This window comes from Convolutriloba macropyga, chromosome 14 (genome assembly GCF_964194025.1).
Source record: "Convolutriloba macropyga chromosome 14, txConMacr16.3, whole genome shotgun sequence".
Taxonomy (NCBI): domain Eukaryota; kingdom Metazoa; phylum Xenacoelomorpha; order Acoela; family Convolutidae; genus Convolutriloba; species Convolutriloba macropyga.
The window spans coordinates 35,549,039-35,576,908 of NC_134481.1; the positions used below are offsets into that span (position 1 = coordinate 35,549,039).

The window sequence follows — 27,870 nt, forward strand, 5'->3', positions numbered from 1 at the left end:
AGTTATTGGAAAATATTAAGTATAAAGTAATGCAACGGCATTCTACAGCATAGAGGATAATACAGTTCACAAAAGTTAACTGCAAAAACACAATATCCGGACAGATTTGAAACAACTTAAACGAACTGGACTGTGTAAAGTTTTCCTTGACTTTGAAAGTAGAGCAGCCGTTACAGAAACAGAGCCTACTTTTCGTTCGCTTCAAGGCAAATTTTTTCCAGACGAAGCACACAAACACAGATTACGACTCTAGACTGGACATCAAAGTGAATTGACTCTGGGAAACTCGATTTTCTAGGACTTTTATCGTTCTCAAAATTTTCAATCCCCTCGCATATTCAAGCCCAAAATTCATCATACCTGCCTACTCATAGCGCGAGCAGCTTAAAAAAACAAAATACCAAAATATGAGAAATTCATCAGCGGAGTTGAGAAGAGCTCATTCAATCCTCTGGGTTCTGCCTGCAAAGTCTTGAAAAAACAGTTGGCAAGAAAAACGAACAATGCCAATATACCATCTACTTAATCCAAACCAAGGTCATTTTTGCACTCTTTTGAAGCTGCCTTTTTTGCCTCAGGGGATGTAGAGCCCTCAAGAATTCATACACACCCTCCAATTTTTCTGTCTCGGCAATTGTTGAAGGAGGAAGGCTGCACGGTGCATAGTTCACTCGCCTTTCACTATTTTTGTTCTTACTGTACTTGACTACCTCTAATTTGTATAAATAAATTTACGAGACAAGTCTAAAAGTAGCGATTTGATTCAGCTTAATTCAATGACCTATGCTATAAATCCACTGTTTTTACCTTCGTCAACGATACTTGATTTTTTCTCTTCTGATGCTTCCTTGTTTCTTGATTTACTTCTTCCCTGTTGTAATGTATCCCTCATGAACTATAGTTTATAAAAATTTCTTAAGTCGGTGCCTTACTCGTCGAATTCATTTGCCCGAGCAATATGATGACCAGCCCTATTGTTGCCTGGAGTCTAACTCCGTTGACAGTCCAATCAGTATTTGACACATAGTGCGTATTGAAGCACACTTTCTTGAGCGGTAAATTACTTGTTACTGTGTCTTGTTTCTGTAGATCATATTAGTGATTGTACAGTCTTAACTCTTCTTTGATTTAACACACTCTACTTTGACTTACTTTGACTTAAATTGAAAAGGGAATTAACTTTTATTTTCTCAAAGATTTCCTTCTGAGGAACGAAGTTTCTAAGTAAGAGAAATTTTGTGCAAAGCACATAGTCATTTGCTCTTGCTGGATTTAATGAAACCTAGCCAAGTTTGAAATTCGTGTTATTGAGGCCAATTGAGAAACAAAAGTTGTTCATTAAATTAACTCAGAATATTCAAATCTGAGGTGAAAATTGTTGTGCTAGTTCTCGAAGATCATACAACCAATTCAGTGCAATTCTCTTTCTTTTGATTACTTGTATGACAGTGTTGTGTACTGCCGAATTTGCGCAGTTTTGAGTCATTACTTACAGAGTTATTCAACATTGAAATTTTTGCCCTTGTATTAAGATTAGGTATAAAATACAAAAGGGAGCCGCACCAACGCAGTTTAACAAGAGTCATTTGTTTTTACATCAGACAATAGGCCTAGTTAACGTTCATCATCCTGTGGAAGTTTATCTTACTAGCATTAGTGGTTAAGGAGACATCATCGAAAAACCTGTAATTTGAGACTAATTCGTTATCTGAAATTTTGGATTTTTGCTGAATTAAAGCGAGGCCATTTGTTCACTCGCCTTTCACTATTTTTGTTCTTACTGTACTTGACTACCTCTAATTTGTATAAATAAATTTACGAGACAAGTCTAAAAGTAGCGATTTGATTCAGCTTAATTCAATGACCTATGCTATAAATCCACTGTTTTTACCTTCGTCATCGATGCTTGATTTTTTCTCTTCTGATGCTTCCTTGTTTCTTAATTTACTTCTTCCCTGTTGTAATGTATCCCTCATGAACTATAGTTTAAAAAAATTTCTTAAGTCGGTGCCTTACTCGTCGAAATCATTTGCCCGAGCAATATGATGACCAGCCCTATTGTTGCCTGGAGTCTAACTCCGTTGACAGTCCAATCAATATTTGACACATAATTATTGCGTTTAAAATAATTTTTCATTAGAGAGTATTTGCAAAAGCGGAGAGACTTTTTTTGGATCATTATTGCCTAAAAGTTCTTCGGTCTCACTAGAACCTATTTGTTGCTCTCAAATGAATTTTGCAGCAATACAATATTTCCTTTGTCTTTGTATGCGGCTTTCCACGGGACCATTTTTTGTTGCAGAGCTTGCTAGTCTCTAAATATTATAATCAACAAACCTATTCAGGAGACATCAATTCCTGTTATGAACGGTGGATCGCGAGATTTTGTCCCAATCACTTCACCATTTTTTCTGATTGATTTGCTAACGCACTCACAAACTGATGTGACCACGAATCCTTGCTTGTCTTGTAGTTGCTAATAGGTCATAGTTAGAGGGCTATGATCTCAGCGTTCTGATGAGCCGTCCACAGCGCGCACTATAAAACAACTAGGGAATAAAATTATTGAAAAAAGATGAATCATCTCGGACGCAATAACATACATACGCACAAGAATAAGTTTTGCTTTCCTGTGCAGCGCTATCATATGCCTCAGATGGTGCCGTGGTTCCAAACGGCCAACTGACCTTGACGGTTCATTTGTTGTTGTTGTTGTTGTTGGGAATTTACGTCTGCTTGTTGATGGGTCGTTCTGATCATTGACTCTTGCTTTTAGAGAGTTGTCCGTAAATTTCTGCATCGGTGACAATCGCAACACAGTTGCCACGTGCACATATTTTGAGTGATGAACGATTTTTTAACAAAAATCCACATCAAGTTTTTATTCGGTTTTTCAGTCCTCGCGGTTCCATAAAATTTGTTTCATTGTCGATTCGGTTTGCTAGTATGCAGTTTTTGAAACGAATTCATTTCGCGCCTCTTCGAGCCTTACTTTTCTGAGCGTGTACAATTCTGTGGATCTTCCTCAAAGTTTGTTTTTTTTCAGGTATTTCAATATCGTCTCCTCCTTCTTGAGTAAGCTTTGAGAGAGTAAGGAGATCTTTCATCTGCATGTACATTGGTAATGGCAAGCCTCAGTTGATTCTCAAAAGCCTCAGTTGATTCTTGTAGGGCTCAATTTGTCCTGTTATCCACCTCAATGTTTTCCGCTGGAGTTTTTCAAGATTGCCTCAATCAAATTTTGAGGGCGTGGTACATTTGATTCCGCATAACAAGACTAGCAGAACCAACGATTTGTATAATCCCAGTTTCATGAAAGGTTTTACGGCATAGGCGACGTTCCTCCTTATCAAGTAAAGGACTCTGTTTGCTTTTTTGAGTCTAGCATTTATATGAGCCGACCAAATCAGTTTATCACTGACGTTTATACCAAGGTCCTTGACCGCTTGCAGAGAGTTCAAATTTTGATTTAAGAGTTCAAAATCTTTTTCCGGCTATCTTATGTTTAGTATTGCACACTTGTTGACTGCAAATTCCGTTTTGTTTGTCGCTACCCAGTTTTGTACTGCATTTATGTCTTCCTGGAATTTGGTGTCACTGTATCCTATTGAGAGAATCTTCAGGTCATCGGCAAACAGGTATGGATCGCTAAATCTTAGGACAACTGGGAGGTTGTTGATGTGTATGCAGAACAGAAGGGGTCCAAGAAGAGATCCTTGGGGACGCCACTTGTGATTTCAAGAATCCTTGAGCATGTGTTATCAGCTCAGACGAATTGTCTTCTACTGTGGAGATAGTCAACCAAAACTTCGAGGAAGCATCCACCCACACCAATTAGACCAACTTTGATGAGTAATTTTTTATGCGGTACTTTGTCGAAAGTTTTTGAGAAGTCAGAGTAGAAGGTAACTTTCGTTGTCACTTTTGTTCTTGTCCATTGCCTCGTAAATTTTTTGAAGGAAGGAAAGCATATTTGTAAATTACAGATCTACCTCGAACAAAACCACGCTGATGCTTGCTCAAGTGTTTTTCAAAGTGTTCATATAGCGTCTCGTACATGCATTTTTCGAAAACTTTACCGTCGATATTCAGTAGAGAAACCGGACGATAATTCGTGACCAGCCTCCTGTTGCCCTGCTTATTAATAGGGGTGACTGATGCAGTTTTCCACTGGCGGGGAATTTTTCTCAAGCGCTTTTTGTTCTTGAAGACTAGGTATAAGACATCAGTCATTGGTTTCGCTGTTTTGTTAGAAGATAGGGGTACCCGTTAGGGCCTCTAGTCTCAGTGATGTCGAGTTCCGATTGTATTCGATTAATTTTTTGCTTTGATATACTGAAGTTTGTTAAAGTTGGGTTCGTAGAATTGATGTCTTCTATGCTAAAGGAATGTTTAGCAGTGTAGACAGAATGAAATAAGTCTTTTAGCAAGTTTACTTTGTCTTCATTGTTGGATGCTGATCTTCCACCATAAATTAGAACTATTGGGATGTTTGGTGACTTATTAAGACTTTTGAGAAGTTTGGAGATCACACTGGTGTCTCTGTTGCTCATTAATTTTTCTTGATAATTACACCGATCTATTTCTGCGGCCACTATCACAACGTTTTGACATTTCCTTACGATGTTTTTCCGATATGACGTTGGTTTGTTTGCTACGAGTTTTTGCTGAGTGATCAAGTTTTTCATTAAATTGAAGGTAATTGGTGTAATCCAAGGTGGTAGAGATTGCTTATGCCTGGTGCTTTTGGGAATCGTTGCTTGTGCTACCTTGTCGAAAAAGTCGTAAATCTCTTCGCACATGTTTTTATGTTTGTGTAACACATTGGTTTGAAGTCAGCAGTTTTGATCATTTCGCTTACTTCCGAGTAACCGGCTCCTCCAAAACTTCGAAAAGTTCTCAAATTTGGTTTCATTTCTGTATGAAGGCACTCAACTAGAAGACTGATTGCCTTATGATCTGAGAAGTTAAATCTTTTTGTGAATTTTTGTCAAGAGCGGAGTGCAAGTAATGATTTCTATAGAAGTCAACGTCCAGTATGTTGTTTTCTTGGGTGTTAAAACCAACACTTTGCTGAAAAAGTTGTTTTCAAAGAGGTCTAGTACTTCCTGTTCGTCAGTGTCCTCACTTGAGAAGTTGTTCCAGTTTGTGTTCGGAAAGTTAAGATCTCCACTGATTTTTGCTGTGCTGTTTTTTGGTAGGGCTGACAGAAGTGTTCCAAAGTCCTCTTGTGTGTATCTGTACCCACTTCCTTTCGAGGGGTTGTAGAACACAGAATTGAAAAGCTGAGTTTGTTAAATTCTGGTCTGCAGGTGAGTGAACAGTCGGGTTGGTCAGTAATCAATTGTTCAAATGCTAGGCTGTTTTTGATGGCAATCATTGCCCCTCCGTGATTTTTGATTTCCGCATCTTGTTTTCTGTCTCATCTATATATGGTGTAGCTGTCTAAGAGTAGTTCAGATGATGAAATGTTGTCGTTTAACCATGTTTCGCAAGCAAAAACAATGTTGTAGTCATTGAGCATTACTGCATTAGCAAATTTCGATCTTTTTGCCAAGCTTGCTAGGCTTTTTGTATTAATTAGAAGATTATTGATGAAACCTAGTCACCATCCTTTATGGTTATCTCCTAAATCTACTTTCTTGCCATCAATAAACAACTCGAAGTTTCGAATGTTTCAGTTTATCGCGGGGAACATTTTCCTCAAGTAGTTCTCTTCATTTTTTAAGACACAAAATTTTTTAATTGTGTCTTCTTTTGAATAGGCTGGTGAAATGAACACACCTTTCTCAATTAGAACTGTTCTTTTTTCGTGGGCTTTCTCTAAAACTAATCTGGCATCATGTTCAGTCATAAGCGTCAGAAGTAGTGTACGTGATTTTTTCCTGGTGTTGCTGAATTTACCAAGTCGTTTTAGCTCCGTTTTTTGGGTTGTGACTTCTATTTGTTTCAACACATCATTAATTTCATTCGTAGTGGGGACAAAGCTCTCGGCTTTGGATTTGGCTTTGGATTTTATGAAGTTGTCTCTTTCATTATTAGTCAGACATTTTACACAGAGAAGCATTGCCGGTTGACCCGCTTCTTTGAGACCATTAAGTGCAACTTGCGTAAGTCCAGAACAACTTTGCTCGAAGTGCATATAAAAATTACCGGCGACGCATATGTACCTTGGCCAAATTTGATTTATCACTTTTTTACACGTATTGCAACTTTTTGTCATTGTTAAGGGGGGATAAATAAAGCGAGACTCAAGGAACAGAAGGACAGATAATGCTGGACGACTAAATCCAGTCTCTTAACAACAGAAGGAGAGTCGATACAAAGCCTGGACTTTTAAATCCAGTCTTTTCACAAAAACTTACTATAAATTATTCAATGTCCTGAGTTTCTTCCTGATTCTGTCGTACCGTTTTTCGTTGTTGTTTGTTCGTTTCGTTTCTTTCGTTTCTTTAAGAGTATATTGAGGTCGAAACCGTTATTGATAACAATTTCGAGACTGTGAAGTTCTAAGGAATGTTGTTGGTGAAGCTCGTTGTTTCTCGTTGTTCTATGAGCTGTCTTTTTGTTTACTGTTAGATATGAGATCCTTGATAACGTTGACAACCGGTATGTTCAGAGTTTTCAGCTCGGACTGTATATCGGGTGCACCCTCTCGATCGCAATGCACAACACTTACTATTTGTTTCAAAGCCCGAATTTCCTTTAGCATTTGAGCAGATGACAGGGGAGTTCGGGGGTCAAAAGGATGATCTGTAATAGTTTTGTTTATAACTTCGTGCCACACAATAAATTCTTGTCCGTAATCGAAATCTTTTATGATGTTTTTTAGCAATTTCTTTGGGTTTCTTGCAAGTGGATGTAGACAAATACCAGTGTCACTGTAGACGTTTGCTGATAGTGTCTCTGTATAGCAGCTGCCCGTGCGCAATATGTATTATCTTTTGTAATTGAGCGTAGTACTTGTTTAAAATACAACGATTGAAGTTTAATTAATAAGTAGATAAAAGCAGAAGAGAATGTTTTCAAATAAATGAAGATCTAATTGAGTTATTAACTTTGAAGTTAGGTTTATTGTTCAATGAATGAGTTTTATCCTCAGTTTTGTCCGTACCAAATATGGGTTCTATCACCGTGGTAAATTAACCAATTAAATACTGATATGTCACAATTGTTAGTGTTGCTCGAAGCCCGAGCTTTGTCTATTTCAAGCTGTCGACACCTATCAAGATTGTGTCAGTCATTAATCAAGTAAGAAATTAAAATTTAAACTAAATTTTTTACCTTGAAACCCAAGGTTTTTGGTACACATTTTTCTTACATACGTGTGACACTCACACTGCCCCCTCTCAATAAGAATATAGTGTGCCAGTCACTCACATGAAATCAAACAAATTTTACAGCTCTTGATGCATGAACGTTCTAAAATACAAAAATTTGTACTTTTCATTTAAAAAAATTAGGTATCAGTGTTCTTCATTCATGACTTTCTCTGCCTCGTCCAGCCCGAAAGTGTTGTACGCTTCTCGCGACCCATCGTTCATCAGTATTTGGTATGCTTAATTAATGGTCTTGAAAAACTCCTCATCTCAACCAGCATCAGGGTGCGTCAACAAGCTCATTTTGTGATAGTGTTTTTTGATCTGATCTTTTGAAGCAGAACTTTTTACCAACAAAATCTCGTACAAGGTCGCAGGCCGATTCAATAGATTTTTATTCCAAATCTCGAATAAACAATTTTCTGTGGCCTTTGTTTTGGCTTTCTCGTTCCTCAAACAAAGCTTTTGTCTATCAAATATAGTGTGTTTCCTACGGCACTCACTCGCCAATTACTGGTTATAGTTTTCCAACTGCTGAAGTTCTGACCTGAATTGGTCATTCTCTTTCTCCATTTTCTCCATGGCTTCGCTCTTTTTATTAGTATTGACTTTTAGATCGGCAAACTTCTGCTTAAGTAAGTCGATTGACTGCTCTTGTTCGGCATATCTAGCTGCCGCCGCCTTTAGGTTATCTCTTAGCGCCTCACACTCGGCGCTCAATTTTCCAATGCTTCTCTTGTTGACTCTTTGGCTTTGTCGCAACGTTTGTCTAGTTTTTGTTGAAGCTAGACCAGATTCTTCTGGAGTAAAGAGCTTGTACTCTTCAATTTCTCTAACTGCGCGCACTGGTTTTGCAGTTCCACTTCAGTCTGCAGAGCTCGGGACCAAATATTGGCGGGTGCCAGAAGTTCTAGTGTAGACACCTTCCAAGTCCGTGACGGACAAGATTCCACTCTGTACACTCCCGGGGAAATCTCCGAAATAATTTTCGACAACTCTGGCATATAGTGCACATATTCACCAATTTGTGGGGTCTCACTGCCTGCTATGTTTAAAAGAAACCATTTTTGCTTCTAAAGTTTCTCAATATTTTCAGTCTTGATCTCAAGACTTTTCCCTTATTTTTATTGCTCTTGACCTCAACACAATTCTTTTTCATTTTTTCTTTATTTTGGTCTTGAACTCAAGACAAGTCATTTTCATTTTTTTCCGTCCTGATCGCAAGACAAGTCATTTTCATTTTTTTTGGTCTAGAACTCAAGACAACTCATTTTCGTTTTTTTTACACAACCGACTCTTTCATGGACTCTTTCTTTTCAAACATTATCTTTTGTTCTCGGCGATCATTAATTAATTATGAGTAGTTGATTATACATACGTGTTCCCGTTACAGGGTCGAGATTCCGCAACAGTTGTTGCCAGGAGGCTCCATTAACGACTATTCCTATATAGATGAACAATATAGGAAAATTTTTCACAACTTGGAGTATGAGGTAGACTGTTAAGAATGACACAGCAATATCCTTAGCTTTTAACCAAACGTATAAGCTTTCAGTTTTTAAGCTACGAAAAATTGTTATTTCATTTGTTAGAAAAAATTGTTTTTGGAACTGAGCGTTCCAAAGATAAAAATTTTCATGACTGCATTTTCCATCCGAATCTCGGAATGCTTCCCGACTGATAATCCTTTTACTATAATGGCGAATTGTTCGAGCAATTTGACTCTGTGTTACGTCTGATATGGAGAAAAGGCTGCGATGCAGGTTTTCATCACTTACATTTAAGTTGTTATTCATCGACCACTGATATATCTCATGATTGATTTTCTTCAGCGTTTTTCCATATTGTTGAAAACTGCCGTCTTCTAATTTCACAGCATTTGGGTACAGCGGGTTGCATGCACAACTCGGTTGCGTGCACAACTCATTTTCTTGGTCTTGAACTCAAGACAACTCATTTTAATTTTTTTTGGTCTTGAACTCAAGACAACTCATTTTCGTTTTTATTTACACAACTGAGTTGTGAAAAAAATGTTGCATGCCGAGTTGTGAAAAAAATTCCATTTAGACAAACGAGTTGTGAAAAAATCCCATTTCTGTCGCCACTATAGCAGCCGCCCGTGCGCAATATGTATTATCTTTGGAATTGAGCGTGGTACTTGTTTAAAATACAAGGATTGAGGGTTATTTAATAGGTAGATAAAAGCAGAAGAGAATGGTTTCAATAAATGAAGATCTAATTGAGTGATTAACTCTGAAGGTAGGTTTATTGTTCAATGAATGAGTTTTATCCTCAGTTTTGTCCGTACCAAATATGGGTTCTATCACCGTGGTAAATTAACCAATTAGTTACTGATATGTCACAATTGTTAGTGTTGCTCAAGGCCCGAACTTTGTCTATTTCAAGCTGTCGACACCTATCAAGGTTGTGTCAGTCATTAATCAAGTAATAAATTAAAATTTAACTAAATCTTTGACCTTGAAACCCAAGGTTTTTAATACACCTTTTTCTTACATACGTGTGACACTCACACTGCCCCCCTATTAATAGAAATAGAGTGTGCCAGTCACTTGCATGAAAGCAAACAAATTTTACAGCTCTTGATGCATGAACGTTTTAAAATACAAAAATTTGTACTTTTCATTTTAAAAAATTAGGTATCAATTTTCTTCATTCATGACTTTCTCTGCCTCGTCCAGCCCGAAAGTGTTGTACGCTTCTCGCGCCCCATCGTTCATCAGTATTTGGTATGGATAATTAATGGTCTTGAAAAACTCCTCATCTCAACCAGCATCAGGGTGCGTCAACAAGCTCATTTTGTGAGTGTTTTTTGATCTGATCTTTTGAAGCAGAACTTTTTACCAACAAAATCTCGTACAAGGTCGCAGGCCGATTCAATAGATTTTTATTCCAAATCTCGAATAAACACTTTTCTGTGGCCTTTGTTTTGGCTTTCTCGTTCCTCAAACAAAGCTTTTGTCTATCAATTATAGTGTGTTTCCTTCGGCACTCACTCGCCAAGTACTGGTTATAGTTTTCCAACTGCTGAAGTTCTGACCTGAATTGGTCATTCTCTTTCTCCATTTTCTCCATGGCTTCGCTCTTTTTATTAGTATTGACTTTTAGATCGGCAAACTTCTGCTTAAGTAAGTCGATTGACTGCTCTTGTTCGGCATATCTAGCTGCCGCCGCCTTTAGGTTATCTCTTAGCGCCTCACACTCGGCGCTCAATTTTCCAATGCTTCTCTCGTTGACTCTTTGGCTTTGTCGCAATGTTTGTCTAGTTTTTGTCGAAGCTCGACAAGATTCTTCTGGAGTAAAGAGCTTGTACTCTTCAATTTCTCTAACTGCGCGCACTGGTTTTGCAGTTCCACTTCAGTCTGCAGAGCACGGGACCAAATATTGGCGGGTGCCAGAAATTCTAGTGTAGACACCTTCTGAGTCCGTGACGGACAAGATTCCACTCTGTACACTCCCGGGGAAATCTCCGAAAAAATTTTCCACAACTCTGGCATATATTGCACATATTCACCAATTTGTGGGGTCTCACTGCCTGCTATGTTTAAAAGAAACCATTTTTGCTTCTAAAGTTTCTCAAAATTTTCAGTTTTGATCTCAAGACTTTTCCCTTATTTTTATTGCTCTTGACCTCAACACAACTCTTTTTCATTTTTTCTTTTTTTTGGTCTTGAACTCAAGACAAGTTATTTTCATATTTTTCCGTCCTGAACTCAAGACAAGTCATTTTCATTTTTTTTGGTCTTGAACTCAAGACAACTCATTTTCGTTTTTTTTACACAACCGACTCTTTCAAGGACTCTTTCTTTTCAATCATTATCTTTTGTTCTCGGCGCTCATTAATTAATTATGAGTAGTTGATTATACATACGTGTTCCCGTTACAGGGTCGATATTCCGCAACAGTTGCTGCCAGGAGGCTCCATTAATGACTATTCCTAGATAGATGAACAATTTTGGAAAATTTTTCACAACTTGGAGTATGAGGTAGACTGTTAAGAATGACACAGCAATATCCTTAGCTTTTAACCAAACGTATAAGCTTTCAGTTTTTAAGCTACGAAAAATTGTTATTTCATTTGTTAGAAAAAATTGTTTTTGGAACTGAGCGTTCCAAAGATTAAAATTTTCATGACTGCATTTTCCATCCGAATATCGGAATGCTTCCCGACTGATAATTCTGTTACTATTATGGCGAATTGTGCGAGCAATTTGACTCTGTGTTACGTCTGATATGGAGAAAAGGCTGCGATGCAGGTTTTCATCACTTACATTTAAGTTATTATTCATCGACCACTGATATATCTCACGATTGACTTTCTTCAGCGTTTCTCCATATTGTTGAAAACTGCCGTCTTCTAATTTCACAGCAGTTGGGTACAGCGGGTTGCATGCACAACTCGGTTGCATGCACAACTCATTTTTTTGGTCTTGAACTCAAGACAACTCATTTTCGTTTTTATTTACACAACTGAGTTGTGAAAAAAATGTTGCATGCCGAGTTGTGACAAAAATTCCATTTAGACAAACGAGTTGTGAAAAAATCCCATTTCTGTCGCCACTATAGAAGCCGCCCGTGCGCAATATGTATTATCTTTGGAATTGAGCGTGGTACTTGTTTAAAATACAAGGATTGAGGGTTAATTAATAAGTAGATAAAAGCAGAAGAGAATGGTTTCAAATAAATGAAGATCTAATTGAGAGATTAACTCTGAAGGTAGGTTTATTGTTCAGTGAATGAGTTTTATCCTCAGTTTTGTCCGTACCAAATATGGGTTCTATCACCGTGGTAAATTAACCAATTAAATACTGATATGTCACAATTGTTAGTGTTGCTCGAAGCCCGAGCTTTGTCTATTTCAAGCTGTCGACACCTATCAAGATTGTGTCAGTCATTAATCAAGTAATAAATTAAAATTTAAACTAAATCTTTGACCTTGAAACCCAAGGTTTTTAGTACACCTTTTTCTTACATACGTGTGACACACATCTGCTTTTTTTGTAGTTGACGGTCTCTTGTTTGTAGTGCGTGGTGTAACGAACTTGCTATAATAATAATAGGAACCATCAGAAAGGTAAGGGGGCCACCTCGGCTGCCCCGTGAATCATGTTTATCTGAACCTATTTAGTGCCATAGTGCGGGAGCGGGGACTAGTTTCATAACAATTTAGTTTATAAATTGTTATGTACTTTTCATGACGCAGCTCTAAACAGTTATAGTACCTTGTCTTTGAAATTATATACGATGGAGTGATGTCTCAGTTTATGAAGAAATTCAATTCTCATGTCGCAGCTCTAAAGAGTTATAGTGGCTTGTCTTAATTTATATGAGGTTCAGTGATGTCTCATAGTAGGGGATCATTACTCGTCCATTGGATTGTCCTGCGCGGCTTAAGCTATTCTTTTTTTAAAATAATTATCTGAAAATGATTTGAATTTTTTAAAAAAATAATACCTGAAAGAATAATATTGAACTTTCCACTATTTCTGCCTTAAATAATATATGTAGAAGTCTGTATGCTTTTAATTGGGTTTTGTGTTAGCCCTTTTTACTTTATTAGTAGTAGTAGTAACAGTGTAAATATTAGGCCAAGATTCTCCAACTTATTGTGGGCTCAGTTATGGGGCATGTTATATGTAAAAGAACTGTCCTCTGTTTTTATTTTTCCAGAATTCGTAAATGCAGGCGCGTTCATGATACCTTCAAATGCTAATGAGAAGTTCTGACATTGAAGGCTTAGGTTGTCTCAACCGCGCGCGCCTTATTCAAGCTTTTACGCAGCTTAAGTAAAGCGTACATTGAGATCATCGTCATTCTATTTTTAGAAACCTGCATGTCGTCAACATTGCGTCATTGTAGTAAATATAATTGCAGTTCTGTTTAATGTTACGATAATTGCGTACTTTCATTTTGCTGCGAGAGTAGCTCGCTTTCTGTGTGAAATTATTTTGCTTGCTTTTTTGGGCTGATTTAAAAAACATCACAAATAATTAGCGTTTTTTTTTGCAAAATATGGCTCCAAAGAAGATTCCTTTTTCAATTTTCCATAAAAGCTTCAAAGAACAACTCCCCGTAATTGAGATATTCAAATGTCTATCAACTCAAGAAGCCGAGAAGCCAGAAACTGATGTACAACGCAATGATGAGCTTGATGATGTTCCTTTGACGGGCAAATGCTCTTCCTGCCCCTTTAATTTCAGTGACAGAGCAGAACAGATTTTGCATTACAAAAGCGATTGGCATGGGTACAACTTGAAGAGGCTTCTGAAATTTCAAGAACCTGTAAGCGAAGATTACTTCGTGTCCACAGTTATTGCGAATGCGGACTCTTCCAGTATTTCGGGAAGTGATTCAGAATCATCCGATCACGAATTATCCGATAATTGTACGTCTTTGTCGGTGACAGATAATATTCCAATAAATTATCAAATGAAACTTCATTTGACTGCCCGAAGTACCGATACCGTTTTGTCTATTCACAAATGTCTAGTGGTGAGACGAAAAGAACAGATCTCGTCAACTGATGCTTTGATGCATCGCTTGAAAACATTATTTATGCGAGAAGTTATTCGAACTGTAGTTGTCATGTTATCTAGTGGACATTTCGCGGCAGCGGTGTTTGAAAACGAAACAGCTATTGTGCATAAAACTTTCCATAAATACGTTGTCCGGGCAAAACAAGGAACCTCTCAATCTTCAAACGATAATCGAGGAAGTAAAGCAAAATCGGCCGGTGCCAACTTAAGAAGGCACTGCGAAGCCAGTTTAAAAGAGGACATCACAGAATTGCTCAAATCCTGGTCCAAGCATTTGGTTGATGCAAACTTGATTTTCATCAAAACTTCGACCGAAAATAGTTCTGTGTTTTTTGGAGGTAAAAATCCAATTCTATCCAAGCAAGACGAAAGAGTGCGTAATATACCTTTTCCAACCCGGAGACCAACATTTTCAGAGCTTAAGCGGGTTTTTCACAACCTGACACAGATTACAGAGTTAAACAAAGCGGAGTACGTTGAAAGTAAGCTTAAGAAGAAGCCCATGTCACCCTCGAAGAAGTTCAAAGAGAAACATAGCTGTGAAAATGTTTTACATTGTGTTGAGAATATAGAACCTGTTATAGATTCAGATAAAGAGGTTAAAGACGAATTTGACAAAGAGCAATCTCAAATTCAGGAATCGCAACGAGAATCACCCCAACAAACGCCTGAAGAAGTTGAAAATGATATGCTACAACGTGTCAAAGATTTGTACACAAGCGATACCAACGAGTGCTTCGAGTTTGTTTTGAAAAACATTGAAGATTTGAGAGAACTTAAATTTCTAAATGGGGACTCATGTCTTCATTTCTTTTCATTGAGTAACGATTCCAGATTTATTGAGACGCTTCTTGAAAATGGGTTTGATTTAACGGAGAAAAATGGTAAAAACAAAGCGCCCTGCCAGTTGGTGTCTCAGAAAAATGCCCGAAATGTGTTCAGGCGCTTTAGAGCAAAATATCCGGATAAGTACAATTACCCAGTAGCTGGAGTGCCTGAACCTCTGAATGAAGAAGATGAGAAAAGCAGAGCTGAGAAATTGGCTCAAAAACGAAAAGAGAACAAACAAAGAAGAAAAGAAACTGCCAAAGTTGTAAAAGACGCTGCTGAAATTGAGAAAATTGAGCAAAATCAAAAGCAAGAGTTTCTCCAATTAAGTGACCGCGAAAAAAGAGCCTTAGCTGCCGAGAGACGACTGGGTGGCAATTCGGCGAGTAATTACGCTTTGAGATGTTTTCTATGTGGAAAAAATATTGAAAGCTTGATTCCTTTCAAATATAGTGATAATTCTTTTTGTTCGACTGATTGTGTGCACGTGCACAGAAAAGCATCAAATAATTCAAAACAATAGCATTTGTTATAATAACGTTTCAATGAATTCGAATTCTATGAATGTTACTATTTGGTGCTGATGAAATTATATTCAATTTTTTTGGTTAATGTTTAGTTTATACACGGTATTGCGGTTTAGCTCATACACGGTATTGCGCGGAGATTTAGAAAACTATAACTTATTAAAATCAACAAATGGTCATACTCGAACTTTATTTGCTCTCGAACAAAGCTGGAAGCACTTAGTGTAGCCGCGTGTCTTTTTGTAAAATTTTTGTCTGACTGTTTTTTGACTTTTTGATTAATTTTTTGAGTGGTGTAATCTAAATTTTATCACATTCTGAGACAGCTGAACTCAATTGGCGATCGGTTACTACTTGCAAGTAAATTGTAAAGTGCCAGAAAAATAGTTTTATTTTTCACTTCAAATTCTAATAGTGGTCTCTTGGTCTAATAACGCAAGTTCAAGCCCCTTAGTGAACTTATTGTCCCCTTTCAGGCACGCTATGCTCACCGCTGCAAAAAATGTAGCTTTTCTAAAAATTTAAAGTTGATTTTATGAAATCCTATATATATTTTTCTGAACAAACGAACAAGATGGCTCGTGCGAGTCTGTGCGTAGCACAGTATCTTCAAACTTAATTCTCAAAATTGCTAAAACAATCATTAACTTTGTCAGAGAAACCGTTGGGAGTATCCGAAAGCAACTCATATGCATTTGAGAAAATTACTTGCACTGTTTGAACCAAAAAATTTGCGGTCTTTTTTCGGCAGACGAAAACAAAAATTCGGTAGCATATTCTTGAAAGACACAAGGAGGCTCGGTAATGTGCTTTTGCACATAAAGTTTTGACCCCGCTCATCCACTTTATTGGCTTAATTGTCTACCAAATGAACAGATAGAGAATCCCAAAAATTCAAGTACTTTTCAAAAAAATGTATGCGAACAAAAAGATCACCTCCAACGCAAATAACTCAGTGGAATAAAAAATGCCGCATTAGATTGATGAGATCAGCCATTACTAAGAAACCAAGTCAAGACAAACAACAATGACGACAAACATTAATTACATCCAAAACTTTGTGTCCATTTAAAGAAAAAACTTAACAAAGCCAAAATAGCTTCGGATAAAACTGAAACTAAACAAAATTACTTGTACTTTACTAGAAAGGATATGGGACCACTCCATAACAAGGCTCGGTATCAATTAGCCAAAAAAGAACGAAAAACAGCAAATATTTTTAAAAACAGTTTCAAAGTAATGAAAACCATTAATAGCAATTGAAAACATCCAACATTCTTATGATCACATACGCCTCTATAGGAGGGCAATAAGACTGGTCATTATTCTTTTTTGCGGTTACAAAAAGAACAAAAACAAAAAGATAACAAACGAAAATTCAAATAAAACTTGCGAGAAACCGCTGTCGCAACTGGCGCCTCTAAATATGTTCACTTGAGCCCTCCTCGGACGCCAAAAATGTGGTATAGGACCTCTCATTAATGAGAATAGATAACAGGTAGACAATAAAGAGAAAGGCCAAAATTAAGTAATACTTGTTTTTTCGAAAACAATTTTTTTCAAAGTCATGAAAGCAATTAGCTACAAAAATAAATAAATGTTTTCATCTGTTCGTCTAAAGGAAGCGCTTGAGACCTGTAATTAATCAGAATATAATCTAACGTCTACTAAAAGAACATCAAATATCGTCAAAAATCAAAAATTAATTTTCTTTTTTTCGAAAAAACCCTGTCGAAGCCAGTAAATTCATAAAAACAGTTGATGTTTAATAAAAACATTCTTTAATAAAAACAATTGATGCTGTATACTTGCATCTTCCCTGGATGACAATAATGTTATGACGTGTATTTAACGAAACTATGTAATAAATAGACAAAAAGATAAAAAATGCGTTCAAAAATTTTATATTTGAAAGCAAAAGTTCGAAAATTTTATAGTTGAAAGCAAATGAAGTCATTATGGCCACCAGCTATCTACTCAAATCAGAATACAGGCTAATTTATTCCTCCATAACATAAAAAGCCAATAAGATCTGTCATTTTGCAGGAAATTTCATTCGACTAAAAGACAAAGTAAAAACGACAGTTAAAGACAAATGTAAAATATTCAAACGAGTTCTTCGAGTAAGGGGTGTTGAAGCCGTTAAAACCATAACCTATGTCTTTAAAGAGTTTTATGTGTTCAATTGTGCCTTTTTGAAAGCCAATAATGTAATACGTGAACTGTCAAAAATGTGACAAAGAGAAAAAACGTGAAAAATGGGCCAATGCCTAAAAGCTAAAATAAAAATTGTGAAATCTAGTAGTATCAAAGCCAGAAAACCATAGTTTAACGCAGAACACAAAGAATTTTAAAATTTAATTCAGTAGAAAGAATAGGAAGAAGAAGCATTCTTTTTCTGCTGACACTAAGCTACAAGTTGACCAAAGTAAGAGAAAAGTAGTGGCAAAGTTCTATAAGCTATTTTTTAAAACATTTTGAAAAGTCAACACGACCATTTTATTTCGTGTATAGAAACTGGATACATTTATTTGGAACTGCTTACAAAGCTATTTGGAGCTATCATTAGTGAGCTTTGATTTGATCTGCTCTTTTATTAATATAAAAAAGATCAAATTTTTTTGAAAAAAAAGGCCAACTGATTACAATCCGAATTACTTTTGGATTGTAACATTCCAAGGTTGGACCAAAGCCAGGCTTGCTATGGCCGTTCGTCTTTTATGAGCACTCAATTGTTTCAAATATTATAGATCTAGATAATTTGTTAGTTAAAAGTTAAAATAAATGCTGCTGTTTTGATAATCAAAACGTAAGGTTAACAAAAAATGCGAAAATTTGAATTGCTGACTACTCTCAATGGAAGGTGGAGTAGGACTAGCTCCCTTTGTAGTTGACAAAGATTGTTTTAATTGATTAATTGATTTTGGGTGTGTATTCCCGGCAAATTTAATCAGAGTGGACCACAGAATCTTATTTCGGGCTATTTTCTTTGAAAAAAGCTGAATTTTGCTATATTTAGCAAATTTATAGCGGAAAAAATGGAATCAAAATAGTCATTATTACCTTTTTGTCTTGGGAAATAAAGTCAACAGTTCTATTGCTAACGATTTTTTCATATTTTAGCAAAACTAATGAAATTTTAGGCAACACTTCCGGAAAATTTGAATAAAAATAACCCAAGTCGGTCTAATATTTACAATAATTTAAACCATGAAAACTCGCCCTAGAAAACGAAAAACGAAATTCAAATAAATCTTTTTAGTTTCATTGTCTGCGCTGGACGGGATTTTTAATGATACCACATAAAAAACCATTTGAGTGTATTGTTCCTTCCCCCTGTCAAGAGGGGCCGGAACAATAAATGATATAATTTGAAAGACACAGTCGAACGAACCATTCAAACACACACACGCACACCACACTTTATAAGAACAAACAATGAAACAATTATAAACCCCAATTCCAACAAAAACATTTTAGATTTTATTTCTTTTTGGCAACTCAAGGTTGGTTACGTTCAGTTAGGCCTGCTTCGTTCTTCTCTAAAAAAACCAGGCGTGGACTAGTTCAAGCAATTTTATCGGTAATTGTAGTTTTGGCACTGAACATTGAACAAAAGTTTTTGAATGTTCTTAGGAATTTACAATCGATAAGCGATTTAGTTTTTCAGTTTACAGAAACGCCCAGTCCGGGAAAGATCAATTCGAAGAGCAATTTCAAAATACAGAGTGAAAAAATTTTTCTTATGGTTTTCAATAAAATTATGAACATTTGTTTTTTAAACTGTCGATCAATAAACTCTACCTCTCATTCATCTGTATTGCATTATAATAGAGGAGCTTAGTTCGAACGATGTGTCCTGACAACATAAGGAATACACCTATTTCAACTATAATAATGAGTTTGGTTGTTTTGATGATCAGGGCCTGAAATCGGTTTTTTAACGTCTCCGTGGTTTTGGAAATTGGCTTCTGCAACGGGTAGTTGTGATGAAATGAGACGAATTGTTTGCAACCACAACTCAGTGTCAGTTATTCATTTTCAAAGGTAATTTTTGCTGTTTTGAGAGCTCTAAATTGACTGAAGTCTTCTATATTCCAAAAAATCTTCGATACAGAGAAACAGTTTATCTGACAATAGTTTTTGGGTCGAAATAAAACAGAGAGACGGAAATTTTTTGAATCATTTTTTAAAAAAAAACGTATTTTCTTTTTCAAAAATTTTGAACAAATAGTTAAAATCGTTACTTTTATGCTGGAAACTGTCAAAAATTACTCGTGACAATAAAACTCCTTTAACCTAACTTATTTTACTCCGTTTTCCCGTTTGTTTTCATTTTAATTTTTAGCGCGATCTGAGGGCTACAAAATGGTGTTTTTTCTCTACGATGCCTAAACAAATGGTAAAAATTTAACTGAAGAAAAAAAGCCAGCCTCGCAAATATATTTCCCCCATATTGAAAACATGTTGGATCATGAAGCATAATTTTGATTGAAACTACTCGTTTCTCTGGTTGCACGTAAGAAATATGCAGTTCTTGAAATAAAAAACAAGATAAAACAGAAAATAAAAATGTACTTGAAAACCGCAACGTAGGCATATTTTATCAATTCTGTTTTTCCGAATTAATAAAAGACAAGTAAGCTTTAAAAAATTTGGATCTCAATCTTTCATTATGTGATTTTTATTCAAAAATAATGTTTTCTTTTTCTGTATTTCAATGTTATTCATTAATTGTCTCAAATTTAGTAAGCAGGCAAATTTAGACCACTGATAAATGTCGGCCGGATTGTGTTGTTACACTTTTTGTTGTAATTCTTGTACTTGTCGATATATTTTTGGTAGGACAAGAATGGTTTATCAATATTTTAGCGAAAGCTACCTGGTTCTTATTTGAAGGTATAAACTTAGCACCAAGTCAATCTCCAAATGATTTTATAAATTTCTTCACGACAGTTTGATTAAATCTATCACATCTTATTTTGTGTCACATCTCAAAAATTATTCTTCACTGAATTTACTCGCGTTTGAAATGAGATTTTTATAAGCTGATCGTCTCCAGTGTTCCCTGAATTTAACAGCTCTTTTGAGCCTGTTTTTGTAAAGCTATCAAATACTACACTCCATTTTTTTGAAAATGTAGAGGTAAATTAAAAGGAGTACAGTTACGTTGATGGAACTATCTGCTCGAATATTATAGTAATCCTTGCTTAGCAATTGGACTTTCAGTCAGAAGTTTATTGTTGTCGATAGGAATGTTCATCGGTTTCTAGTTGTCATACAAAATTTGCTGTTCAAAAGTGTAATTGATGGTATTGCTGTACGATGATCGAGAACGCATCTTTGCGTTTTGATTAAATAACTTTTTATTCTTTAAAGTATAGTTGTTTCGAGTTTTTTTGCGAGAGTTTCTTAGATATTTGATCAACTTACTCAAAACGCTTTTGTTGAATCTGCTCCAAATTGATTGTTCATAGAGAATTGAAGTATCTGACTGAATCTGAAAGGACCATTTTCTCTATCAAATCAATTTTTTTTGGCAAGCTTGAGAAAATTGATGGAACATTAAAAGCTACACGACACTTCTTGTGGCATCTTGGAGTCTGCGTGACGTACATTTTCATAATCTTTCTAGAAATTCATTAATTGTGATCAGGCAGGCTTTAAAGTCTTTTTTCTTGAAAATCAGGGTTTTCAGGCCGGATTTTTCTCTTTCGTTATTGTCTTTAAACGATCATTTTATCAATGGGAGACATCAAATGTTTTTTTTTCATGAATCAAATCAGTTATTTATTTGTGCAAAATTGGCCCCACCATATCAGTCTTTTTTTCGAATAAATCAACAGGAGAATCAAAAAGGTTTTGTGGAGAGCTGAGAAAAAGCTGAATATTAATATGGTACAAATATAAGCGATTATGCAACAATTTCTATTTTAAAATTTCAGGACGAATTTTTAAGTTTTTTGACAATAAAAGGTTTTATAAAAAACTTTTATAAAATGTTGACGGAATCTGGATCAATAAGCTCTCTTAAGAGTGAAACGGAATCACAACTCTTCACATTCTGTTACCAGTCAGTTTCTAGTTGATGGCAGTCACCAAGATGGTTCTTATAAGGTGCAGAAATTTGATGTATTCTTTCAGTCGAGTTGTAAGTCTTCGAATCGTTTGGTTAACGTATACAGCTTAAAATTATCGCAATTTCACTATGGTTTTAAGTAAAGAAGGCGAGCATTTGAGTTTATTGGTAATCAAAATACTGCAAACCAGAAAATTGAATTCGTCAAAATGAAGACATCGGAAACTTTTAGGTTAGGTTATATCTAATTTAATTAGTACATTCAATTATTACATTTAATTAGTACATTCAGACACATATTAATGGCCGCGAAGCGATAGCGGCTATTATTGGGGATATCGTGGTTTTTTACAATCCAAGAATTGGATTGTATTTGTGTTGTCTTTTTAATTTTGTAAGATGTTTTCACACCTCTTTTAATGACTTTGAGCATTCAAAAGGGGATAAACAGGTAAAGCTCAGCGGGCATCAAGTTTCATCAGAGTTCCTTAGACGCGTTTAGTTGTCCTTCAAGTGTAGGTGAAGCTAATGGAAACGCCGTAATTCAAGGTTAAAAGGTCATTTTGAGGAGTTTTTGAGACCAAAAGGCTTCAATTTTTTGCGGTTTTGTCATTTTTCGGATTTTTTGTTGAACTAGTTTGTAAATGCTGATAAAAGTCTTTTGCAAGACATAATTACTTTTTATGATCCAAAAAACAGTCAATTTCATACTAATTTTTACAATTTTTTTCAGTTTTAATTTTTGTTTATTTTTGAGTTTTTTTAGCCTTGGTTGTTAAGGAACTTCCTCTAGGGCTTGACAATAGGTTACTGCATATTTTCTAGTGCTAGTGGAATGGTTTTTAAAGTCACGAATTTTACCAACTTGCATTTTTTTAAAAATCTTTTAACTTTTATCATTTTTAACTCTTTTCGAGCACCAGGAGCCAGGAAACCTAGAGTTTGATAATATGTAACTGAAACATCTTTTTCGCTATGGAATGGTTTTCAACATTTTGATATCACAAATTTTAGCAATTTTTTAATTAAAAACTTGCTATTTTTCAAGTTTTGAAATTTTTGCTATTTAGGTTTCTTCGCCTAGGGCCAACGAATATCCTCATGGCTTTGATAATAGGTTACTGCATAGTTTTTAATGGTATTGGAATGGTTGTTAACATCACAACCTTAACCAATTTATTTGATAAAAATTGCATTTTCTTTTGTTACTTTTGATATCAATTTTATTTTTTTTCGAGCACCAGGAGCCAGGAAACCTCCCCCAGGGTTTGATTTGTTACTGAAACCTTTTTTTTGGCCTTGGCATAGTTTGCAGCATTTTGATATCAGTTTTCAGCAATTTTTTGATAAAAGCTTGCTATTATTTTTAAGTTTTTTAAATTTCTGTTGTTAAAATTTTTTCAAATCTCCAGGGTTTGATAATAGGTTACTGCATAGTTTCTGGTGGCAATTAAATAATTTTTAATATTTTAATGTCACGAACTTTGATAAAATTTGCAATTTTCAAGTTTTGAAGTTTTTTGGCGTAAGCGGCCAGTCAACTTCCTTTAGGGCTTGATACTATGTTACTGCATGGTTGTTAGCGGCAATGGAATTGTTTTCGATATAACGAAGTTTTGAAATAGTTTGATAAAATTGATTTTTATTTCAAATCGTTTGATATTTATCATGTTGCAAATTTATCGATCTTTATAAGCCAGTGAAACTATTTTAGGCTCGAAATAGCGATACTGGATAGTCTCTGGAGACAATGAACTGGTTCTGAAAATATTAATTTAACGAATTTTAGCAAAATTTTGTTGAAGTTTGGAGTTGTTTATAATTTTTGTTTGAACTTTGTCATTTTAACGATGCTGGTGGCCGACGAAACTTTAAATTTTGCAGATGCGTTTTTGACAGAACTCCAGTGAAAAAATGGTTTTGAACATTTTTTAAGCGAAATTTTACACTTTTCAGCTTTTTTGGAGCCTTTATATTTCTCTTTATCTCCCTTTAGTGGTAAATAGACCTCTTTCAAGGCTTGTGCGTAAATAAATGATTATATTGAATTTTATCGTATTTGGCCTACAGGGTTAAAGCTTCAAGAAATTCAGCAATGATTATTTTCTGTTTGGTGTTTAACTATTTAGTTTGTCAACTACTATTGTTTTTTTTTGGCTGAGATTGTTCAATTGATCTTGTCAGATACCCTAACTTATCTTGTCAGTTTTTCAATCATATCCGTGGATTGTTTTTCAGAACTTGTCCTGTTATGTTTTTTAGTTCGTCTCCATCGATGATTCTTGCGACCTCTTGGAACTGACTTTTTCAGTGACTGCCTTGCAGTTAAAATTTGTGTGCGTGACGTTATTTCTGCTTTGTCAATTGCGTGACTTACCTCACTCAAAGAAGTGATTTCTGAACTCACTTATGGAACTTTAAATTTTATGAACATTTACTAGTTAAAGATGAATAGTTTTCATCGAAGTAGTGCCAAAGTTGTTTGCCCTAATTCTTGAGTATTAGTCTAATTTTCGATTTCGAATAATCAAGTTTGAAAAAGCTGTAATAGGGCTTTTTCGTTATCGGCCGTATGTGTCTGAAAACTGACAGTGGGAATCTAACCCAAAAAGTCTAGTGGTCTCTTAAAGGACTGGTGGTCAATCTGTCTCTTATTTTTTTTTTTAGTTTTTTACGATTCATAGAAGTCCACAAGCGTCTATCACGGCTATTTGCCTTCAACCTGTCGGCTTTGTTCAAAGATACAACTTTTGCTTCATCAGAATTTTTCCATAATTTTCATGTCTTTGAGGTCTTCCATGTTTTAATTGGTTTCACTATTTCAGCTTTCGATAAAGAAATATTAAAATTGACTCAGGTTTTTTATCTTTGATATTTGATTAGCTTGTATTTGATTTTTTGAGATTTATGTATTTAACTGCGAGAGGTAAAGCTTATAGTTTAAGATATAGTTTGAAGCAGTTGTTGTAAACGTTTATTTTCATTCAAACATTTTGATCGTTATCATGATCGTTCTTTCAATTTCATTTCTCGAGTGACTTTTCACGCTCGATTTTTTGATTTGCGTGATTTTATTTTGGAGTATTGAGAAATTGAGTTGTAGTAGCGGTGTAGCTTGTTGATAATGTGGACGACACTGAGCCTGGATCTCGCCGGCTCGAACCCCTCACTAGGCAGAATTTTTCAATGGTTGATTGAGGCAAAATCACAATAAATTTCTTCATAAAGTAAAATTGATTTGTTTTGGAGAAACCATGTGATATGTATTTTTTCGAGCATACAAATTGGCAGCTTCTTCAATGACTGATTATGGCCCAATTTCATTAAAAAACCACTGTCAACCTTTTTCAAGTCATTGATTGCATGAATTTATATCGGATCAAGTTTGAAATTTTGTTTTTTGCTCTGTGTTGATATCCATAAGTGGGCTTTTATCTTCGACCATTTTTCGCTTGAATTTATTAAAAATGTAATTGCTGATTTTTTATGCTGGGTTCTTCCAGAAAACTGTGCTAAGCATATGAAGATCGACATTTTGTTGGCATAAATATCTAGTATCTACTAAAAGCTGTAAACTTGTATCTGTTTTATCAATTCTTAGACAGCAAAAATATCGAAATTTGGGTGTTTGTTAAATGCATTTATAACCCTGTTTTCTTTTTATTAGCCGCACAGCGATAGCTGGGGCTATCATTGGCCTTCTATATATTAGGACGATATGACGTCATAATCACTTCACATCTGCTTTTTCTTTCTTTCATGCAATTTTAACTGAATCGCATGCGTGACGTCATTTGGAACATTTTTGTAGCAAGTTTTTTTTGTTCATTTGCGTGATTAAGTTTTTGGTCACGCGTAACTTACCCTGCTCTCAAAATTGACTTCCTGACTCTGAAACAGTTTTTTCTTTAGACATTCAAAAAGAGATAAAGTCAGTTCAGTGCTTGCCACTCTAAATGAAGGTTATTGAAGAGCAGCTAATAGAAGCAGCAACAACTTATACAGATCCGTAATAAAAAAATTACATCTCACAATTTAACAAAAAGAAATTTCTCTTTGGTATGTTTCTTTTACTATCTTTCTGAGACTGCAGATCTACGAAGCTATTGCGGCTATTTTCTGGCAATCCGCCAGCTATGTTTAATTTTCATTGCTCTCGGACGAGGTGTGATACATATTTTTATAAAAACTTTTTGCTTCACTGTTTTCTTCCAGAAAAGTTTTTGATTTCCCTTTTCGGGTGACTTTTCACGCTCAGCTGTTTGATTTTTGAGTGATTTCATTTGGGAGCATTGAGAAATTGATTCTTAGGAGCCGTGTAGCTTTGTATCTAAAGTGCAGCACACTGAGCTGGCGGGCTTGAACTCCTCAATAGGCAGAATTTTCCTAATGATTGGTTGAGGCAAATCACATGGTTTTTTTTCAAAAAAATTCACTTAATTTGTTTTGGAGAAACCATGTGATATGTATCTTTTCGAGCATACATATGGCAGCTTCTTCAATGACTGATTGTGACCCAATTTCATTAAAGAACCACTGTCGACCTTTTTCAAGTCATTGATTGAATGATATTATATCGGAACAAGTTTGAAATTTTGTTTTTTGCTCTGTTGATATCCATAAGTGGGTTTTTACCTTCGACAGTTTTTTCGCTTGAAATTGTTAAAATTGTAATTGTTTATTTTTTATGCTGGGTTCTTCCAGAAAACTGTGCTCAGCATATGAAGGTTGACATTGTGCTCGCATAGTATCTGCTTTATCAAATCTTAGACAGCAAAAATATAGAAAATTGACTGTTTGTACATTGCATTTATAACCCTGTTTTCTTTTTATTAGCCGCACAGCGATAGCTGAGGCTATTATTGGCCTTCTATATTTTAGGACGATATGAAGTCATAATCACTTCAAATCTGATTTTTGTTCTTTCTTTCATGCAATTTCAACTGAATCGCATGCGTGACGTCATTTGGAACATTTTTGTAGCAAGTTTTTTTGTTCATTTGCGTGATTAAGTTTTTGGTCGCTCGTAACTTACCCTGCTCTCAAAATTGACTTCCTGACTCTGAAACAGTTTTTTCTTTAGACATTCAAAAAGAGATAAAGTCAGGTCAGTGCTTGCCACTCTAAATGAAGGTTATTGAAGAGCAGCTAATAGAAGCAGCAACAACTTATACAGATCCGTAATAAAAAAATTACATCTCACAATTTAACAAAAAGAAATTTCTCTTTGGTATGGTTCTTTTACTATCTTTCTGAGACTGCAGATCTACGAAGCTATTGCGGCTATTTTCTGGCAATCCTGTAATAGGGCTTTTTCGTTATCGGCCGTATGTGTCTGAAAACTGACAGTCGGAATCTAACCCAAAAAGTCTAGTGGTCTCTTAAAGGACTGGTGGTCAATCTGTCTCTTATTTTTTTTTTTAGTTTTTTACGATTCATAGAAGTCCACAAGCGTCTATCACGGCTATTTGCCTTCAACCTGTCGGCTTTGTTCAAAGATACAACTTTTGCTTCATCAGAATTTTTCCATAATTTTCATGTCTTTGAGGTCTTCCATGTTTTAATTGGTTTCACTATTTCAGCTTTCGATAAAGAAATATTAAAATTGACTCAGGTTTTTTATCTTTGATATTTGATTAGCTTGTATTTGATTTTTTGAGATTTATGTATTTAACTGCGAGAGGTAAAGCTTATAGTTTAAGATATAGTTTGAAGCAGTTGTTGTAAACGTTTATTTTCATTCAAACATTTTGATCGTTATCATGATCGTTCTTTCAATTTCACTTCTCGAGTGACTTTTCACGCTCGATTTTTTGATTTGCGTGATTTTATTTTGGAGTATTGAGAAATTGAGTTGTAGTAGCGGTGTAGCTTGTTGATAATGTGGACGACACTGAGCCTGGATCTCGCCGGCTCGAACCCCTCACTAGGCAGAATTTTTCAATGGTTGATTGAGGCAAAATCACAATAAATTTCTTCATAAAGTGAAATTGATTTGTTTTGGAGAAACCATGTGATATGTATTTTTTCGAGCATACAAATTGGCAGCTTCTTCAATGACTGATTATGGCCCAATTTCATTAAAAAACCACTGTCAACCTTTTTCAAGTCATTGATTGCATGAATTTATATCGGATCAAGTTTGAAATTTTGTTTTTTGCTCTGTGTTGATATCCATAAGTGGGCTTTTATCTTCGACCATTTTTCGCTTGAATTTATTAAAAATGTAATTGCTGATTTTTTATTCTGGGTTCTTCCAGAAAACTGTGCTAAGCATATGAAGATCGACATTTTGTTGGCATAAATATCTAGTATCTACTAAAAGCTGTAAACTTGTATCTGTTTTATCAATTCTTAGACAGCAAAATATCGAAACTTGGGTGTTTGTTAAATGCATTTATAACCCTGTTTTCTTTTTATTAGCCGCACAGCGATAGCTGGGGCTATCATTGGCCTTCTATATATTAGGACGATATGACGTCATAATCACTTCACATCTGCTTTTTCTTTCTTTCATGCAATTTTAACTGAATCGCATGCGTGACGTCATTTGGAACATTTTT

The 27,870-nt window shown here is 35.4% G+C and overlaps 2 protein-coding genes across 2 annotated transcripts in view; both read left to right on the top strand.

Moving 5' to 3' along the window:
* The window catches only part of LOC142353246 (uncharacterized), a 534,761-nt gene that overhangs the window by 389,187 nt on the left and 117,704 nt on the right, over nt 1-27,870 (top strand). The window lies entirely within an intron of this gene.
* LOC142352842 (tRNA endonuclease ANKZF1-like) lies at nt 13,026-15,313 on the top strand. The gene has a single exon (XM_075404994.1). The coding sequence runs from the start codon at nt 13,350-13,352 to the stop codon at nt 15,222-15,224; it is 1,875 nt and encodes a 624-aa protein (XP_075261109.1). The 5' UTR covers nt 13,026-13,349; the 3' UTR covers nt 15,225-15,313.

Coding starts and splice junctions, on each gene's coding strand:
- LOC142352842 (XM_075404994.1), top strand. CDS start 13,350: ATGGCTCCAAAGAAGATTCCTTTTTCAATTTTCCATAAAAGCTTCAAA.